This window comes from Hylobates moloch, unplaced genomic scaffold (assembly GCF_009828535.3).
Source record: "Hylobates moloch isolate HMO894 unplaced genomic scaffold, HMol_V3 SCAFFOLD_13, whole genome shotgun sequence".
Lineage (NCBI taxonomy): Eukaryota > Metazoa > Chordata > Mammalia > Primates > Hylobatidae > Hylobates > Hylobates moloch.
The window spans coordinates 27578184-27599047 of NW_026652288.1; the positions used below are offsets into that span (position 1 = coordinate 27578184).

Genomic DNA, 20864 nt, shown 5'->3' on the forward strand with positions numbered 1-20864 from the left:
TGGTTCCTAACAGGCCACAGATCAGTACTGGTCTGTGGCCCAGCGGTTGGGGACCCCTGCTCTACAGCCTTAATGAGTTTGAAAAATAGTGTTCTAAAGAGCGGCTTATTGTAACGTAACACATCTAAAATAAATTCAAATAAATCAGAACTCCCAACAAATGTGACTGGATTACATTCTCTAGTAAAAAGAAAAAAGTATCGCAGTTATAAAAAAATTAATAAATAAAACAAGCCAACAAAAGACTAAAATCCAGGTATGTGCTGTTTATGAGACACACTGAAGGGTGAAAAGAAAAAAAGACAGGAAAAGATATACAAGGCAAATAGCAACTAAAACAAACCTGGATAGCTTTATCGATATCAGCCAAAAATTAAAAAATAAAAAAGCTTACGGCAAAGACAGATAAAATATGATAACTCGCTTTAATGAAAAGGTTAAATTGATCAGCACCACAGGAAAGGGAGAAAAAATGTTAAACTCGGGAGGAAAATGTAATACTTCAAGTCTAAGTATAACCAATAAAATAGCTGTAAAATACATAAAACCAAAAAAAATATAACAACAACAAAAAATTGTCAAATCCACCATCACGGTAGGTGATGTTAATATAATTCCCTAGGTAAGCGACACGTCAAGCAGACAGAAAGTCAGCCTAGCTTAATGAATGTATATGAAACACCACAGCTGAACAACACCCATCAAATAAGAAACATGGCAAGAAGGAAGCAGTCTGTGGTGGAAGCAGAAGCTTGAATGGATGCAGGGGGTTTGTAAAGGAGGACAATAAAGGCAAAACACTGGCAGGGTTGGGAATGAGCAGGTGCTATACTCGCAGAGAAAGCCTGCAAATAGAGAGAGGAGTGAGGATATGGAACACACATGAGGAGGACAGTGGGGCCAGGGTAATGATGGAGCACTGGGGTAAAAACTCAAGAACAATCCATTTCCTAGGAACCTTCCCTGGTTCCTGCTCTTCCTGAGACCTGGCTGTTAAGCTAATTCTGGGTCACCTTGCAAACAAGTATCCATTCTTGAAGTAACTGAAATGATCCTCTGCTCATTACAACCCAAAGAACTAACCAGTTAAATAATGCAGTTTCCTTGTTGCAGCTGTCAGTAGGGTTAAAGTTCTGCTGGAACGAGGGTCCCCACACAGACATTCTACACAGCTGCTATTCTTGGGCAACTGTGGCATGCAAGCATTCCCTCCTTCCCTCCACAAATGTTCACTGAGTAACTACTTTGAGCAAGGTACTGTGATGGTTTGAAATGGCTTAAAAGAAACATTTTAGATAATACTCTATTTTCTTTATGGTCTTGACAGAATACCAAAGAACTGCTTATGATTTTCACTGAGACAGCCTGAAGGACTTTAAAATTGAGTTTCTAAAAGATTTTTGGCAGAGTATTTGGTTGAAAATTTAGGTAACTAAAAATGTAGATTTGTATTTCTCACTTCAAAATGAAGACTTCTAACTCAGAAAAAACCAATATTGTTGCTATAACAGTGTATGAATTGTAATTTTTTAAACTGGTGGTAAAAATCCAGATGTAAAATATAATTTGTAAAGGGTATTTAAAAAACTGTTGCACAAATTATTTTCTGCAATAATACAGAAGATATTTTTGACCATGAGAGACAAGCCAGTACCTAATATGTGATGTATTTGGGAAACAAACAAAAAAAAACCAAACCAAAACACCCTGAAACAAAAAACCCCAAACCCAAAGCAAAAACAAAACTCTCAGCTTTTATTTAGAAAACACATCAACCACATACAGAGATAATTTATAGTAGCCTTCTGCATGTATACAAGAAACACTCCAAGTCAAACTAGTGACATAAAAATCATAAAGAAGGTAAAGCAAGGCAGATGGAAATATTTTAAATGCTCATACGAAGAATTTAAGGCCTCAAAAGAGTGTCTTCAGTCAGTCGTCATAAGAGGAACCTTATACAATTCAAAGAAACCTTGTCCTTGAAGATCATATGACAAAAAGGTAGTTCATCACTGTAGAAAGTACTAAAAAGTGATTAAAATTGTATTCAATGAAGCAAATTTTCATTTAGTATGATAACTATGGAAGAAATTGGAATAATCTCAGATCCTTTTTGTGATACTCAGTCCATTCTCCGCATATATTTGTTACAATTACTACATTCCAGACTCTGTGTGAAGTTCTGGAGATATTCAGACCCTGTCCTCACTTAGCTTATAGTTTAGTTTTAACATTGTACAATCACTGTCAGAATGGAGGAAGATGCAGCCACTCAACTAGGAGGCAACTGTCCTGGGCAGAACTCACATCATTCAAGAACTGATATCACTGGACAGCATCATGTGACACAACACATCAAGCGTGAAGACTCTGTATTACCACAGCAGAGAGACTGGATAACCAGGTATAATGCCACTTATCCATTGATGTGTTTATCTGTACCAATCATGATTCCCCTTGGTCAGGAATAACTGCAACCCCTTTCTCTGAAAGGTTCATTTCTCCAAATTGCTACAGTATTTTGTCACATTCACTCTACTTCATAGTTCCTGCTTTTATCAGTAAGTCACTTTTTCTCTATCCCTGTGGCACATTAAAATTTATGGGGAATTTAAAAAACAAAAATTGATGCCTGGATTCCCTCCCTGGAGAGTCTGGTTTAACTGACTCTAAAGGGCAACCAGGGTTGAGAATCTCTCTCTTCCATATTTCCACAATATTTTATGCTAGCCAGAGTCTTAAAATTCTCCTTTCACTCTTATATTATTAGTTTCTTTGCTGCAGAACTCTTAACCAGCATCTTTACATTTTCTTTTCTTTGAACTCTCTTGTTTAAAATCTTAAGGAGTGTCCAACAGAAAAAGGGACAAAGGACCCGTGGTTGGCAACTCACAAAAGAAACACAAATAACTAACAAACAACTGGAAAACATTCAACATTTCCTCTTGTAATCAAACATGAAAACATTTAACATCTCTCAACTAGTAATGTGTTCGTTAAAAATCCAGGAAATAGGCCTTTTCATACACTGTGAGTAGGAGTGTATTTCAGAAGAACTTCTATGACGGCAAATTGCCAATGTATTTCAAAAGTTTAAAAAATGTTATTTCCAGCCAGGTATGGTGTCTCACATCTGTAATCACTGCACTTTGGGAGGCCAAGGCGGGCAGATAGCTTTAGGCTAGGAGTTCGAGAGCAGCCTGGGCAACATGGCGAGACCTTGTCTCAACCAAAAATAAAATATAAAAATTAGTTGGGCATGGTGGTATGCACCTGTAGTCCCAGCTACTCAGCAGGCTGAGGTGGGAGGATTGATTGAGCCTGGACGGTCAAGGCTGCAATAAGCTGCGATCGCGACACTGCATTCTGGCCTAGGTGACAGAACTAGACCTTGACTCAAAAGAAAACAAAACGGAAACAAGACTGTTATTTCCTTTGACCTAGAAATTCCATCTCTAGGAATTTACCTAAGGAAACAGACATGAGTCCAAAAGATAAGTGTTCAAAGAAGTTCATCATAGCAAACAGAAACAACTTAAAAGTATTTATTTAGGGCACTGAATCAACAAATTTTTGTATCTCTACGTAACAGAGTATTAAATGGCCACAAAAATGCTGGGGATGAGATTGAGGGTGGCAGAGAATGTATGAGGTTTACTGAGCTCCTTGCCTGTACAGACACATTTTCCCTCTTGCACAAACGTATACTTAGACATGAGAGATATACATGCATATGGGGATGCAAAATTGCGTAAGAGGACATAAAAGAGGGATTACAAATAGGAGACAAAACAAAAAAATAGGCTAAACTGAAATAGGAAAAGGAGGCTTGGTGAGTAAGATGAAGAATAGGGACTTTACAAAGAAGATGCAAGAAACTAAAAGGAAAAGCAGTGTTGCTGTTATGGAAAACAATATGGTGGGTCCTCAAAAAAATTAAACATAGAATTACCATATGATCCAGCAATCCCACTTTTGGGTATATACTCAATTGGGTATATACTCAAAAGAACTGAAAACAGGGGCTCAAACAGATATTTGTATACCCATGTTAATAGCAGCATTGTTCATGATAGCCCAAAGGTAGAAGCAACCCAAATGTCCATTGATAGATAAATAAACAATGTGTAATGTACATAAATGGAGTATTTTTCAGCCTTAAAAGGAAGAAAATTCTGAAACATGCTACAACATGGATAAACTGAAAATATTATGCTAAGTGAAGTAAGCCAGTTACAAAGACTCCACCTGTATGAGATACTTTGACTCCAATTATACATATGGTAGACTGTTCCACAGGTTATAGAGGCTCTGTGCATTTTTTCTTTATGCTTAAATTTAGATAATCTCTATTACTATGTCTTCAAGTTCACTTACTCTTTCTTGAGGACGTTATGAAAAGTGAAATAAGTAAGTCACATAAGGGCAAACGCTGAATAATTCCACTTATATAATGTACCTAAAGTAGTCAAATTCATAGGGATAGAAAGTAGAATAGTAGTTGCCAGGGGCTGAGGGGAGGAGGGGATAGGGACTTATTTAATAAGGACATCATTTCCGTTTAGGAAGATGAAAAAAGTTTTGGAGATGATCAGTGGTGATGTTTGTAAAAAAATGTGGATGTACTTAATGCCAATGAATTGTAAATTAAAAATGATAAATGTTATATTACGCATATATAATAAAAATCGCAGGTCTGAAAAAAATTCTAAAGGACAATAATACTAAGTACTCTGATACTGATAATTGCAATATTAGCTTTGTTTTCTTTTTCAAGGAAATCAGTCCTTACTAGCACTTTTGAACACTTTGTCTCTTGCAAATCCAGTACATGTCAAACTTCTGAAATGCTACTCAAAACTTCACAATAACACAATGTGTTAGTATTTGAGAGCCAAAAGATAAAAACTTTAATCCTGGCTCCAATCTTAATTAGGTATTAGCTGGGGGAAAATTAGTTAATTCTTTCTAGACTTGTGCTTCCTATATTTAACATGAACAGGGTGGTCATTTCAACACAAAAATAACTCAAGTTTCTTTGCTACTCTGATATTCTCTAATTCCATAGTCCCTAAGTTCCCCGACAACACTTTACACATTATAAATACCTTTGTTACATGGGTGGTTGAGCTTTGTGTAGTTTTTTTTTTTCTCCTAAGAATGTTGTATTGGTATATGGAAGATTCTATTTTGTATTTTAACATTCTTTTTTATGTTTATATCTTCTGTCATTTCGTTGTCTCCAGTTAATATTTGTAAATTTTTTGAGCTAAATTTGTCATTAGCGTCTCCATTACAATTATGAAAGAATACCTGTATTTTTTCTTAAATCTCAAAACAAAATTAGGATTTTTTCCTCCAGAGAGAATTTGACTATCTCTTAATTATTTGATACCATCTATTTTGATTTTTAAGGAATATAACCACCCCCCCAATAAAAGTTGTAAGCATGGAATGCTTTTGTTCCATAAGATGGGATTCTTTCCAAGGACTCTACCTTCTAGGTCTTGTCAATGTGGGAAAGTAAAGTTTCAACATTAGTGTTTCCTTATAAAAGATCAGAGAGTGAATGCTTGATTCATGCCCACTTTACTAAACAGTTGTTTCCAACTATTTTAGCTCCTAAATATTTCTTTAAGCTTTTTCCTCTTTTTCATTCCCAGCACTACTGTCCTAGTTTGCACCATCATCAACATTTGTGAGTACTATTGCTTTACCTTTCAAATGGGTCTTCCTGTCTTCAAGAAGAATGCCTTTGATGCCTTCAAAACATTGGCTTCTTTTAAATCTGACTTTAGCACTAAGTGAACAATGTGAAATATAAATCTGGCTGCCATTCTTGTACTTTGAGCCTTTCACTGGCTTCTAGGGCCTACAGAATAAAACCTAAGCACCTCAGCATGGCTGATTAGGCCTTTCATCACCACTGTATATCCTGATGTTCTAAGACCCAAGGGTTGCTGCCTCAGCAGATACCATGCAAGCACATATGTGCCTCAGCACATACCACACAAGCACATCCATCATTTTGCTTCTGTGTGTAACCCCAGGTGGTGGAATGTCTTCCTTCCCCATTTTTTCTGGGTTAGCACCTGCTTATTTTAAAAAATTTGGCTCAGGGGGCATCTCTTCCAGGAAGTTTTCCCTGTTCTCTTGCATAACCTGCAGGCACTTACCATGTTATACTATAATAATCTATTTTTGTGTCTGCCTTCTTCTTTGGACTGTAAATTCCCCAAGAGCAGTGCTATGGTTCAAATGTTTGTTCCCTCCTAAACTCATGTTGAAATTTAATTGCCAATGAAATGGCACTGGGAGGTGAGACTTTTAAGTGGAGTTTAGGTCATGAAAGCTCTGTCTTCATGAATGGATTAATGCCATTATCATGGGAGTGGGTTTGTTATCAAGGGAGTGGGTTCCTAATAAAAGAACAAGTTTAGCCCCCTTTTACCTCTCTCTCTTCCCCACCACCTGCTTTATTCTTCTACCATGGAATGATAGAGCAATCTCAACAGATGCCCTTGATCCTGGACTCTCCATTCTGGAGAGAACCATGAGCCAATACATTTCTGTTCATTACAAATTATCCAGTCTTAAAGGGGATATTACCAATGACCCCACAGAAATACAAATAACCATTAGAGAATATTATAAACACCTCTATGCACACAAACTAGAAAATTTAGAAGAAATGGATAAATTCCAGGACACATACACCCTCCCAAGACAGAACCAGGAAGAAACTGAATCCTTGAACAGACCAACAATGAGCTCTGAAATTGAATCAGTAATAAATAGCCTACCAACTAAAAAATAGGCCAGAAGCAGATGAATTCACAGCTGAATTCTATCAGATGTACAAAGAAGAGCTAGTACCATTCCTACTGAAACTATTCCAAAAAACTGAGGAGGAGGGACTCCTCCCTAACTCATTCTATGAGGCCAGCATCATCCTGATACCAAAACCTGGCACAAGAAAAAAAGAAAATTGAATCCAGCAGCACATCAAAAAGCTAATCCACCATGATCAAGTAGACTTTTCCCTGGGATGCAAGGTTGGTTTGACATATGCAAATCAGTAACTGTGATTCATCACATAAACAGAACTAAAGGCAAAAACCACATGATTATCTCAATAGTTGTAGAAAAGGCTTTCCATAAAATGAACACTCCTTCATGTTAAAAACTCTCAATAAACTAGGTATTGAAGGACCATATGTCAAAATAATAACCATCTATGACAAACCCACAGCCAACATCATACTGAATGGGAAAAAGCTGGAAGCATTTCCCTTGAAAACCAGCACAAGACAAGAATGCCTCCTCTCACCACTCCTATTCAATATAGTATTGGAAGTCCTTGCCAGAGTAACCAGGCAAGAGAAAGAAATAAAAGGCATCCAAGTAGGAAGAGAGGAAGTCAAACTATCCCTGTTTGCAGACGACATGACTCTATACCTAGGAAACCCCATAATCTTGGCCCAAAAGCTCCTTAAGCTGATAAACAACTCAGCAAAGTCTCAGGATACAAAATCAACATACAAAAAAATCACTAGCATTCTCATACACCAAGAGTCAAGCCAAAAGTCTAATTAAGGACATAATCCCATCCACAATTACCACATCATACACAAAATAAAATACCTAGAAATACAGTTATCCAGGGAGATGAAAAATCTCTACAATGAAAACTACAAAATACTGATTGAAGAAATCAGAGATGACACAAACAAATAGAAAAAACATTCCATGCTCATGGACAGGAAGAATCAATATCATTAAAATGGCCATAGTGCCCAAAGCAATTTACAGATTCAATGCTATTCTTATTAAGCTACCATGACATTCATCACAGAACTAGAAAAAAGAATTTTAAAATTCAAATGGGGCTGCACACGATGGCTCACACCTGTAATCCCAGCACTTTGGGAGGCTGAGGTGGGTGGGTTGCTTCAGCTCAGGAGTTCGAGACCAGCCTGAGCAACATGGCAAAACCCCATCTCTGCAAACAAACAAACAAAAAACAGAAATTAGCTGGGCATGGTGGTGTGCGCCTGCAGTTCCAGCTACTTGGGAGGTTATGGTCGGGGGATTGCTGGAGCCTGGAAGTTGAGGCTCAGTAAGCCATGATTACACTGCTGCACTCCAGCCTGGGTGAAGGAGCAAGACCCTGTCTCAAGAAAAATAAGGCCGGATGCAGTGGCTCACCTCTGTAATCCCAGCACTTTGGGAGGTCAAGGCTGGCAAATCACCTGAGGTCAGGAGTTTGAGACCAGCCTGGTCAACATGGCGAAACCCCGTCTCTACTAAAAATACAAAAATTAGCCAGCCATGGTGGTGTGGGCCAGTAGTCCCAGCTACTTGGGAGGCTGAGGCAGGAGAATTACCTGAATCTGGGAAGCAGAGGTTGCAGTGAGCCAAGAGTGTGCCACTACACTCCAGCCTGGGTGACAGAGTGAGACTCTGTCTCAAAATAAATAAATAAATAAATAAATAAATAAATAAATAAATAAATAAAAATTCATATGGAACCAAAAAAGAGCCTGAATAGCCAAGGCAATCCTAAGGAAAAAGAAAGCTGGAGGCATCACACTACCTGACTTCAAACTATACTTCAGGGCTACAGTAACCAAAACAGCATGGTACTGGTACAAAAACAGACATATAGACCAATGGAACAGAATAAAGCACCCCCAAAATAAGGCCACATACCTACAACCATCTGGTCCTTGACAAAACGGATAAAAACAAGCAATGGAGAAAGGACTCCCTATTCAATAAATGGTGATGGAATAACTGGCTAGCCATGTGCAGACTGAAACTGGACCCCTTTCTTACTCCCATATACAAAAATCAACTCAAGATGAATTAAAGATGAATGTAAAACCTAAAACTATAAAAACCCTGGAAGACAACCTAGGCAATACCATTCTGGACACAGGACAGGCAAAAATTTCATGGCAAAAAATGCCAAAAGCAATTGCAACAAAAGTAAAAATTGACAAATGAGATCTAATTAAACTAAAGAAAACTAAAAGCTTCTGTACAGTAAAAGAAACTATTGAGTAAACAGACAACCTACAGAATGGGAGAAAATTTTTGCAAACTAGGCCTCTGACAAAGGTCTAATATCCAGCACCTAAAAGGAACTTAAACAAATCTACAAGAAAAAAACAACCCCATTAAAAAGTGGGCAAAGAACATGAACAAACACTTTTCAAAAGAAGACATACATTTTATTTTATTTTCAATAAGCATATCAAAAAAAGCTCAACATCACTGACCATTAGAGAAATACAAATCAAAACCACAATGAGATACCATCTCATACCAGTCAGAATGGCTATTATTAAAAAGTCAAAAATTAACAGATGCTGGCAAGGCTGTGGAGAAAAAGTAATGCTTATACACTGTTGATGGGAGTGTAAATTAGTTCAACCATTGTGGAAATCAGGGTTGCAATTCCTTCAGAAGCTAAAAACAGAATTACCATTCGACCCAGCAATCCCATTACTGGGTATATACTCACAGGAATATAAATCATTCTGTAACAAAGACAAATGCATGTGTATGTTCATTACAGCACTATTCACAATAGCAAAGACATGGAATCAACCTAAATGCCCATCAATGGGAGACTGGATAAAGAAAATGTGGTACATATACACTATGGAAAACCACACAGTTGTTAAAAAGAACGAGATCATGTACTTTGCCAGAACATGGATGGAGCTGGAGGCCATTATCCTTAGCACACTAACACAGGTACAGAAAGCTAAATACTGCATGTTCTTACTTACAAGTGGGAGCTAAATGATGAGAACACCTGGACACACAGAAGTGAACAACACACACTGGGGTCTACCTGAGGGTGGAGGGTGAAAGGAGGCAAGAGGATCAGGAAAAATAACTAATGAGAACTAGGCTTAATACTTGGGTGACAAAAAAAAATAATGCCTGGGTACAACAAACCCGCATGACATGAGTTTACCTGTATAACAAACCTGCACATGTACCTCTGAACTTAAAATAAAAGTGAAAAAAGATAAATTACCCAGTCTTAGGTATTCTGTTATGGCAGCACAAAAGGGACTAAGACAAGACAAGCAGTAACCATGTTTTCCTAACTGCAGTATTCTTTTTTTTTTTTTGAGACGGAGTCTCGCTCTGTCACCCAGGCCGGAGTGCAGTGGCATGATCTCAGCTCACTGCAAGCTCCGCCTCCCCGGTTCACGCCATTCTCCTGCCTCAGCCTCCTGAGTAGCTGGGACTACAGGTGTCTGCTACCACGCCCAGCTAATTGTTTGTATTTTTAGTAGAGACAGGGTTTCACTGTATTAGCCAGGATGGTCTCGATCTCCTGACCTCGTGATCTGCCCGCCTTGGCCTCCCAAAGTGCTGGGATTACAGGTGCAAGCCACCGCGCCCGGCCTCCTAATAACTGCAGTATTCTTAGTGTTTAGCACACTATAAGTATTTCAATATTATAAACAAGTCATCAAAATACTAGAGCAAAACTCATCACAAAGTCCACCTTACTTTGTTCTCCTTAGACTACAGACATGAAAAGCCTAAGGCACAGAGAGCTGGCAAAGGAATGGATTGCTAAAGGGACTGCTTTGTAATAGTACACAGTAGGTGCTCTTTCTTTGTCATATGCAATTTTTTTTTTTTTTTTTTAAGAGACAGAGTCTCATCACCCTGTTACCTAGGCTGGTCTCAAACTCCTGGGTTCAAACAATCCTCCCACATCTGCCTCCCAAAGTGCTGGGATTACAGGCATGAGCCACTGCACCCAGCCATAATTTTTTAACGTATATTTTCATTAAAGGGACATAGCAAATTTCCCATGAATGATTACTTTTGATATTAGGGAATACAGTTGACACAACTATGTTTAACAAAATACTAATTTAATAAATGATTGGTAACTGATAAGCAACTTTTCAGACCAATTTAAGAAGCAGAAAGAATAATGAAGGATATTATATTCCTCGAATGCTGGGAAAGCATGATACTTTTTGGATCAATATTCCTTTTTTAGTTTCTGAAAATGTGACTGTAAAAGAGATTTCTGTGTTCTAAATATGACAAGCCAAGAGGCTTCTTGACTCTCTAACCTGTGTCCCAGTTAGAAAGTACTGTATTATGTCAAACAAATACAAACTTTAATAGGTACAGTATAACTCTTTTTTTTTTTTTTATGTTTAACAGGGTCTCACTCTGTTGTCCAGGCTGGAGTACAGTGTACAATCAAGGCTCACTGCAGCCTCAACCTCCGGGTCTCCAGCGATCCTCCCACCTCAGCCCCCCAGTAGCTGGGACTACAGGATCACACCACTACGCCCAGCTAATTTGTGTATTTTTTGCGGAGACAGGGTTTTGGCCATGTTGCCCAGGCTGGTCTTAACTCCTGAGTTCAAGCGATCCACCCGCCTTGGCTTCCCAAAGTGCTGGGATTATAGGCTTGAGCCACCACTGTGCCTGGCCATAACTTTTTTTTTTTTTTTTTTTTAAGTAATCTAGGTCCAATGCTTCATCTGCTTTGGATCTAAAAGCTTCTAAATTCACTTATTCCACTATCCAATTAAACCTTTTGAAAATTAGGCACTCATTTCCTGATTTGGCAGGATTAAATTTAGATGCTTGGGTGAACACGAGTCTTATCTCTCAAGCCATCACTTTTAATTGGCAGCATATAAAAAGATAACACAGAGTTTTAGTTGACATCAGAGTCTATTGCCATGGAAATATAAACATAGGTTTGTATTAAGCTTGTCTCAAAGCAAGTTTTAGTACTGCAGAGAGACTTGAAGAGAGACAGGAAGTCAATTTTATTAAAAATTTATCCTTTAAATGTTGTAGTGCCCTAGATCAGAAACTCAGTGATCTCATCCAGCCTCATGGCTTTAAATACCATCGATACACTGATGACTCTGAAATTTATATCTCCGGGTTGGACTTCTCCTTTGAACTCCAAACTCTTGTATCTGTCTTCTTGATCTCCTCAATTGGATGTCTAGTAGGTACCTCAACCCTCCCATGTCCACTCTGTGCTCCTGATACAGCCCTCTCCCACCCAACTTTCTCTGCAGACAATCTTCTGCATTTTCGTAGAGGTCAACTTCCTCTAATCCTGTCAACTGTACCCCAAAAATATAATCGAAAGATGCTTTCTCTCCACTTGCGCTGCTTTCAAGCTACCATGATTTCTTGCCTAGATTGTTGGGATTGACTCTGAATTTGTCTCCCTGCTTCTGTATTTGCCTTCCTTCATGCTATTTATTCTCATATAGCCCTTGGAGAGATCCTATTATAATCAAAATAAGATTATGTCACTCCCCTGCTCAAATCCTCCACTAGCTTTTCATCTCATGCAGAGTATGACTCAATGTACTTTAATCACTGATTGCTGTCTCCTCTTTTTTTCTTCTTCAGCCATACTGGACTCCATGTTCTTCACTGAATAGGGCCTTGAGTATGCTATTCCTTCTGTCTGGAATGCTCTTCCCTCAGATTATGACTTGTTTTCTTTCCTCCTTTAGGTCTTTACTCTAAATGACCTTTTCAGTGAGGCTTTCTGAAGCCAGTCGTCTAAACTTCCTATTCCCATCCCTCCTTACATGTTTAATTTTTCTCCTTAGCTTTTATCTAACATGCTATATAATTAACTTATTTGTACTGATACTGTCTTACTAGAATGTAAACTTCATGAGGCAGGGATTTTTGTCTGTGTTTTCACTGCTGTATCCTCTGCACATCGGGAAGTGCCTGGCACATAGTATAAATTCAATAAATATTTCTTGAATGAATAATTAAAAAATGGGTGATACAGGTCATAAAAAATAAGGATTACTAATGAAAGCATGATTAACAAAGGCCTATGAGCCTAATGTCTAAAAATATTCACACATTGTTTTTTTTTTTGTGGAAATCTGTCTTTGGAAAATCTTTGACTTTATACCCCATAAGACCAGGGTTGATTTCTTGTGTCTTTGTAATGTGTAACTTTAGAGATCAGTGTTCAAGAAGGAAGAGGATAATGAGAAAAATGTAAGTGAGTATTAAATAATTTCAATTGTTTGCCATGCTGCATGAGCTAATGATTTTTAAAAATTATTATTACATAGGACTTACTATTCATAGCTGACTGAAATTAGAAATGAAAAAAAGGTTATTCATTGATTGAATTAGCAGTGTCTGGCCCACAGTAATGTAATATATAAAGTAAGTTGGGCTTGGATGCCATCCAAAAGGGCTTAGTTATTGAAGCAGTTTTATTTCTGAAGTGATACTAAAGAATAGGCATGGGTGTCCAGGCTAGTTACAGTTAAATTTAGGAATAAGGCACAGTAATAAAGATACTATCTTTAGACTTGAAAATTATAAATCCTTAGTTGTTATTCCTTATCAGTTTATAAAGTTAACAATGAATGTACAGACTACAAGCTATCAAATGTACTGTAGATGAAAAGGGCAATAAACACTAGTCAGAGTTAGAGGTAGAATGATATAACGGAAAGGTAAGAATTGGGGCCAGGCACGGTGGCTCACGCCTATAACCCCAGCACTTTGGGACACCAAGTAGGAGGATCGCTTGAGCCCAGGAGTTCAAGACCAGCCTGGGCAATATAGCGAGAGCCCATCTTTAAAAAAATAAAAAATAGAAAATATATATTTAAAAAAATAAAAAAGAAAGGTGGGGATTGGGAGACCTGGGTAGTAGCCTTTACTATGCCACTTACTGGCTGTGTGATTTGGAGTAAGTCATTGAAGCTCTCTTCCTTATCTCACTTGTAAAATGTGAGGATAGAATGATAGGCTTCAAAGAGTCTCTGAGAACTAAGTGTTGTAGGATTTTTTACTTCAAGCTTAACCACTGTGGTAGCAAAAATAACATACTCTCTGCTCCCCTCTCCCAAAGGATGTCCACATCCAAATCCCAAGAATTTGTGAATATGTTGTTACATGGCAAGGGGAAATTAAGGTTCCTAATAAGCCACCATAAAATAAAGAGATTATTCTGAATTATCTGGTTGTGCCTAATGTAATCACAAGAGTTCTTATAATGGTGAAGAGGGAGCCAGAAGACTGGGGGTCAGAGTGATGTGATGTGAGAAAGACCTGAACAACCATTGCTGGCTTTGAAGATGGAGGAAGGGGCCACGATGAGCCAAGGATGTGGGCAGGCTCTGGAAGGTGGAAAAGGAAAGAAAACAGATCCTCCTCTAGAGTCTCCAGAATGGAGCCCAGCCCTGCTGACACCTTGATTTTAGCCCAGTGAGACTTGTATCAGACTTCTGACCTCCAGAACTGTAAAAAAATAAACTTGCATTACTTATTAAGTTTGGTAATTTGTTACAGCAGCAGTAGATAACTAATATAATCATGATACTAACTGTAACTAGAAAAGTTGCACTCAAGTTTATCACAGATGCAGGGTTTTAAATGAAAATCCTATACTCAGATTTCCGTAAAGATCTTCAGTGTCGTTAAGTAATAAAAGATCATGAAAAGTTTGTTGAAAAGCTGTGGGAATAGTAGAGAGAGTCTATACGGGAATAAAATTTTTACTAATGATTTTACTAATGATTTTTTACTGATGATTTTACTAATGATTTTGCTAATCATTAGTAAAATTTTTACTGATTCATGTGAAGAGAAGAAACTTGGATATTTTATGAAGGAACGAAAATGGCCAAGAGGAGAAATTCTTCTCTGGGCTTCAGTTTATTTATCTAAAAACTGAAGGACTAGAATAAATAATTCCCAAATTTTTCTAGCTCTGAAATAAGATTTTAAAACCCTGACGGATGCTAAACTGGGCCTTTGATACCACTGCCCTACCCCACCCCACAAAGTACTACAGTTATTTTTAGTATCTGATGGTGAAGCTTCACCGAAAGCTCTCAGTTTGGTAACAAGGAAGTAGCTCTGAATTTTAACCCTGACACTTTTATTCAGGTAGGATGTATGAGACAATTTAATTTTCTCTTCTTTTCTTTTTTTTTTTTTTGAGGCGGAGTTTTGCTCTTGTCACCCAAGCTGGAGTGCAATGGCGCGATCTCGGCTCACTGCTACCTCCACCCCCAGGTTCAAGCAATTCTCCTGCCTCAGCCTCCGGAGTAGCTGGAATCACAGGCGCCAGCTACCATGCCCAGCTAATTTTTGTATTTTTAGTAGAGATGGGGTTTCACCATTGTTGGCTGGGCTGGTCTCAAAATCCTCACCTCAGGTGATCTGCCCACCTTGGCCTCCCAAAGTGCTGGGATTACAGGTATGAGCCACTGCGCCCAGTCTACTTTAGTTTTCTTACTCTTCTGCCACTTCACACATAAAATCATGGTAAACATTTAGCTAGGTAGATTTCCCATGGAATGAATCATTTTAGATGAAGGTTTACTGAAGGTTTATTCCTTTATGTAACTAAACTTTATGAATTTTTGATGAAACTTTTTCTAAAGTGAAATAACATGCTCTATTTTTGTACAAAATTTATTAAGTACCATATAACCTTTTCTTGAAAAGAGTCATCACCAGTAAAATCAATTGCTATATTGTGTTGTAAACACAGTGATGTTCTTTCTACACAGGTGTCTGCAAACTATGGCCTGCAGGATGTTCTTGTAAGGCTTGGGAGGTAAGAATGGTTTTTACATTTAAAAAATGTTGTTAAAAAAATGTGACCTTGACCATATATGGCTTGTAAAGCCTAAAATATCTGGCCCTTTACAGAAAAGTTTACTGACTCTTGCTCTAGAAAAAGATGTACAGGCCTCTTCAACAAATGTCTCCAACTAGATTCAATTTTATGCTCTGTCACCAAAGTAAAGTATTTTTATCTTGGCACAGTGTCTGACAAAATAGTTCTAATAGTTGTGGAAAAATAAAGGTCATTGGTATTTAAAATTCTTTTGTTGCTTCTTCTTGTTACACAGTCTCCTACTTACCCTCAAGTTTTCATCAGTCACTATAACTGCCTCTAGCAGTCTCTCCTCTCTCTAACTCCCACCTTTCTAATCTCAGTGAAAATTTGGTAACACAGCTTATAAATATTTTAAGGTAAGGTTAAATTGGTTACATGAGGACCCTAGACCTATTTTCTGAGTAGAATACAGGTGGTTTGGTGCAGCAATTTGGTGACTTATTTTGATTGCCCCAAGGCCTTTTTGTTTAGCTCCATGTTCTCTCTTACCCTTTGGAAAAGCAACATTTCAGGACAAATGAGGTGTTACTGTAGTATACCTGATCATTTTTATAGCATAAAGTAGCATTACATCTGAAAAGATATTCATCAAAAGACTGAACTGCAGTAATTGGAGTGGTAGGATTTTCTTGGAATATCTGAATTTATTACTACTTTTACAATGAACATACATTACTTTTGTAATCAGAAAAGCTACCTTAATTAAAAAAAAAGACAAATCAGAAGAATCTGTCTACTCAATCTTACTGACTTAACAATTTTCATTTGGCATATTTTCTATCATAATTTGATCATAGTTTTTAGAGGTTGTAAATACTGTGTTTATGTTTTTATTCTGATTCATACTTGGCTTGCTGAAAAATACGCTGTAAATATAAAATACTGCAGTAATGCTGACAATCAACATGGTGAAAGGTGACAGTCTTTTTGATTTCTGCTCAACTCATTATTTTATACAATAAGCTCAGACGAATACCCAATTTGGATAGTTATGCTTGACAAAACACTTTACTTCATTTAGTCCTCACAACAACCCTGTGAGGTAGGCACATTCTCGGAGGTAAAATGACGTGGGCAAAGTTCCCTGGCTCGTTTGGGGAAAGGCTCAGCAGCCGGGCCAAGAAAGGTCTTTGGGGGTGCAAATCTTTGGAGGGCAGGTCTTTGGGGAGCGCTTTGAGTAATATTAGAGGTTTCACTAAACCCTGGCCTCTTACGTCCCCTCCCCTGAGATTTACCTTTACAGACTCAAATTCTTTCATGCCAGGAAGACAGGCTGAGGGCTTCGAAAACCTGCAGCTCATACTCAAAGCTGGCACTGTCTATCCCTGGAGACCCAGCCCGTTGGGCGCATAGCGCACGGCACGCCTCCTCCCCCGAGCCGCAGACTGAGTGGCCCCAGACTAACCTGACCAGGTCGGTCATGCAGGAGCCCACCACTACCACCGCCGCCACCTCCTCTTGCCACTGCCTCCGGGGTTCCCCAGATGCCGCCATCGCTCAACGGTGCTGCTGTCCAACCTGGACGGTAACCTCTGCCCTTTGCCCGACCCCGTAACCAGAGACGCCACTCCTGCCCTCCCTAACGACGCGGGCCTTTCAGACGCCTACGCGGGTCGCCCACTTGACTGCCCGAAATCACCCCGCCCACCAAGTGTCCCCTCTTCTTCCTGGAATAGTCTCCGTGCACAGCCTCACGTAACAGGGCCCTTCTGATATGGCGAGACTCCGCGCTCCTCGCCACTCACTGGGCAGGCGCTGAGGAAGGAACTGTCAGGCACCGCGGGGACGCCTTTCCGAGCACCCGGCTCGGCGCGGCGCGGGGGCGCGCACGCCGCCGAGCTCCGGGGCCGCAGAGGGGGCGGGGCGGGACGTCCGGGGAGTGCGCACGCATCCTGCCCGCGGCGCGCGCGCAGGTCGGTGCGTCGGTCGGGGGCGCGCTCGGGTACCTGTACCCCACGTAGTCGCCGGTTACCGATCGGACTAAGTTCCAGGTACCTGGACTGGGGCTGGTGCGGGGAGGTTGGATCCCGAGTCGCACAGGTGGCGTGGAGAACTGTGGTTTAAATATGGCCAGGGGACTCGCCTCCTCTTCCTATAGGGAAGGCCCCCGTTCCAAAGATGCCCTTCTCATCCCCATCACGCTGATCCCCTCAAGAACGAGCCCCCAAGGCCAGAGGCGTCTCTTTCTCCATATCTGGCCCATCCCCTGGTCCCTGTAAACCCCGAGTATTAGTTCCTTGTTGCCTGATGAGGGGAATCATACAGTTTGGAAGAGGGGAGAGTGTCCCTTTTAAGACGTCCCCTAGAGTGGGGTGGTCATTCTTCGGGTCTGAGCTAACTTGTTTTTCTCGAATGTTGCCCCTTGGGGGAAATTGCTTCCCCAGTGTAACTTCCCTCGTGCGCTGTATGACGTCGACGTGACGCAGCAGGATGCCACCCCTTTCCGTTCCATGACGTCAGCAGGGCACATGTTTCCGTGTTTGTCATCTCATTTTAATTGCAAGAACCTGGATGGTGCTTTAGACGTCTTTGTAATCCCCAGGCCTCTCATCAAAGGACCTTTTGTAACTTTATTTTGGGGTAGCAGACCCTTGCAAAAATTGTAATTTTGCATTTTCCTTTGGCAATACGTCAAAATCAGGAAATACTAATTGCAGGAGTAGCATTCAGGGGACTCTGACCACCGTAAATATTTGTATATCTGGGGTGTATTATAGTGCTGCCATGCGTAAGAGTTACTACCGGTGGTTACTGCCTGTCCATGTACCCGGTTCACTGCACCAAAGGACCAGTGTTTTTGGCTAAGTGACCTCTGATTTTGGAGTCATTGTATTCCACTCCCCACCCCACCCCCTTTTTTTTTTAGAGAAGTCACACCTCCTCGTGGTTGAAATAGATTTTACTACTGCGTGAAACCTTGCACTGTCAAAAAATAGTATTATGGCTGCCCTGGAAATAAAGAGAACTCATTCCCTAAGGTGTCATCCTAAAGTCACGACCGTTGCTGAATTAGAATGTATTGTTGTCACTTAGTATGGTTTGGCTTCTAGAGCAAGGTTGTTCCCTTTAACATTTGACTAGTGAATCACTCAGACCAGGTTCAGCAGTAGGCCAGCAATAGTCCAGTTTATTTCTAGTGGTAAAGCAATCATTTGTTTAAATTTGTTACTTTTTGTCTGTTCACATTTTATAAGATACACGCTTTACAAAATCACCTTGATGCTTTTCTCTTTGGTGATACAAGTTACCAATGTTTATTCGAGAGAAAGATGGGTATAGTGGACTTGGAGAATCCGGATTCGGATTCTGATCCTCCAGCTTCCAACATTCAACAAGTTACTTTATTTTACTGAGCTTTAATTTTCCATTTGTCAAGTTTCTTTAGCTTCCACTTGTCAAATGGGAACAATTATTGTTCTCAGGGAACAGACTTGGGGGGATGTAAATGAAATTACAGATAGAGATGAGTAATATAATGCCTGATAATGGGTAGATAGATGTCTAGAATGTGTTGGTTCTGTTTCCTTCTTTTGCAGAAACAAGAGATAAAGTAATAATAGGTACTGTGGGGAAAAAACACAGAAGAACAATTCTGTAATATAGGTGAGACCCTTTTGCTTTTTTATAAGATGGGTATATTTGTACTTAGCATATGACTTTGATAAACATCCCTTCAAGAATTGTGACATAGACATGAAGGTGGAAATGTTGGCGAATAGAAAAAAAATAGGCTTCAAGATTATGTGGATTAGTATACTGTTCGGAATGAAATTATAATAATTACCCATATTATCTGCAAACTGGGAATTAAAATTCTTTACTACCTCAGGCTTGTGAAGATCAACTGCAGTAATATATGTGGATGCTCCTTATAAGTGATAAAATGTTTAAAAAAGTACATGATTTTTATGATTGGTAGTACAGTGTTAGATGTTTAGTCTTACTTTGAAATGAGAGAATAGTCGGGGGCGGTCATCTGTTAAGTGGTCAGAAGAAGAGCTTGTTTTATATTTACAAAAAGGATGATTTTGGAACTGAAGTATGAATATAAAGGTGTTAATCTCGAAGATACTTCTGGTTGTCATCACTATATAGGGTCAAAGTGTTATTATTTTTTGAGCTATAAATTAGCAAATAAATTTATTATTTACTATCTGAAATAATAAACTGAAACAGGTTCTACTTTTCAACATTTATTTTAGCAAGGACTTGTATGTTTTCATGTGGTATAATGTATGAAAACTAGAACCAGAGCATCATTTACTGGTAACTTGCTGGAAATTAATTTTCTTTTGATGTGGCATTATTCTTTAAAATTGAGGAGGGAAATGATCATTTGAATCAACTTGTTCCTCTGAAGGAAGAGGCTTTCATTTAGAAATCTATTAAGAAGAATTCTTGTACTCCCTGCCCCAGCCCTATGAGTTTCCAGATAATTTAGATATGATGTATTGGTTCTACTTTTGTGGTTTTAAGTGTAAGGACTTAGTGCCTTAAAGTCAAATATCTTAAGATCCATGTTAGTCTGTGTTGCTTGATAGCTGCATAGGTGTATGTTTTCATAATTTAATTGTCAAGTAGATTTTTGCTATATCTGTCCATTGGATTTTGTTATATCTATTCCCCTACCAAATTTTGGGGAGGGGGCACATTATCTTCTCTCCATACTGAAATATTTCTCTAACTTTTGTCCCCTTACTCATTTATTTATTAAAAAATGTTTATTGAGTATTTAGCATGTGCCAGGTATTTCTGTTAAACCCTGGGGATTCAAAACATAGTCCCTGCAGGGAAGAGATCACGTAAGCAGGTAGTTATACTACACTGTGGATGGAAAGGTATTAAGAAAGGTGTATCAGCAGTAGGTCGGGGGCAGTGGCTCACACCTGTAATCCCAGCACTTTGGGAGGCCATGGTGGGTGGATCACGAGGTCAAGAGATCGAGACCATCCTGGCCAACCTGATGAAACCCCGTCTCTACTAAAAATACAAAAATTAGCTGGGTGTGGTGGCGGGCGCCTGTAGTCCCAGCTACTCGGAAGGCTGAGGCAGGAGAATCACTTGAACCCGGGAGGCGGAGTTTGCAGTGAGCCAAGATTGCGCCACTGCACTCCAGCCTGGCAACAGAGTGAGACTCTGTCTCAACAAAAAAAAA

General features: G+C 39.3%; 2 protein-coding genes across 17 annotated transcripts in view; one reads left to right on the plus strand and one right to left on the minus strand.

Moving 5' to 3' along the window:
- RBKS (ribokinase) overlaps window positions 1–17489 on the minus strand; it is a 110404-nt gene extending 92915 nt beyond the window's left edge. For 2 of the 7 annotated variants that reach the window (XR_004251314.2, XR_004251313.2), the window contains exon 1: window positions 17115–17486. Coding sequence is in view for 5 of the 7 variants with exons in the window: in XM_032172587.2 (XP_032028478.1) it covers window positions 17115–17203 (89 nt within the window). In the remaining 2 variants the exon portion in view is untranslated. Of the gene's footprint in view, window positions 1–17114 lie in introns of all 7 variants that reach the window. The other 5 variants (XM_032172587.2, XM_032172584.2, XM_032172585.2 and 2 more) reach the window with 3 other exon arrangements.
- Window positions 1–20864, plus strand: part of BABAM2 (BRISC and BRCA1 A complex member 2) — a 576872-nt gene that overhangs the window by 102740 nt on the left and 453268 nt on the right. For 4 of the 10 annotated variants that reach the window (XM_032172577.2, XM_032172583.2, XM_058426955.1 and 1 more), the window contains exons 1-2: window positions 17581–17700; window positions 19246–19312. The gene's annotated coding sequence lies outside the window, so the exon portion shown is untranslated. Of the gene's footprint in view, window positions 1–15596; window positions 15644–17580; window positions 17701–19245; window positions 19313–20864 lie in introns of those variants that run through there. The other 6 variants (XM_058426956.1, XM_032172576.2, XM_032172580.3 and 3 more) reach the window with 3 other exon arrangements.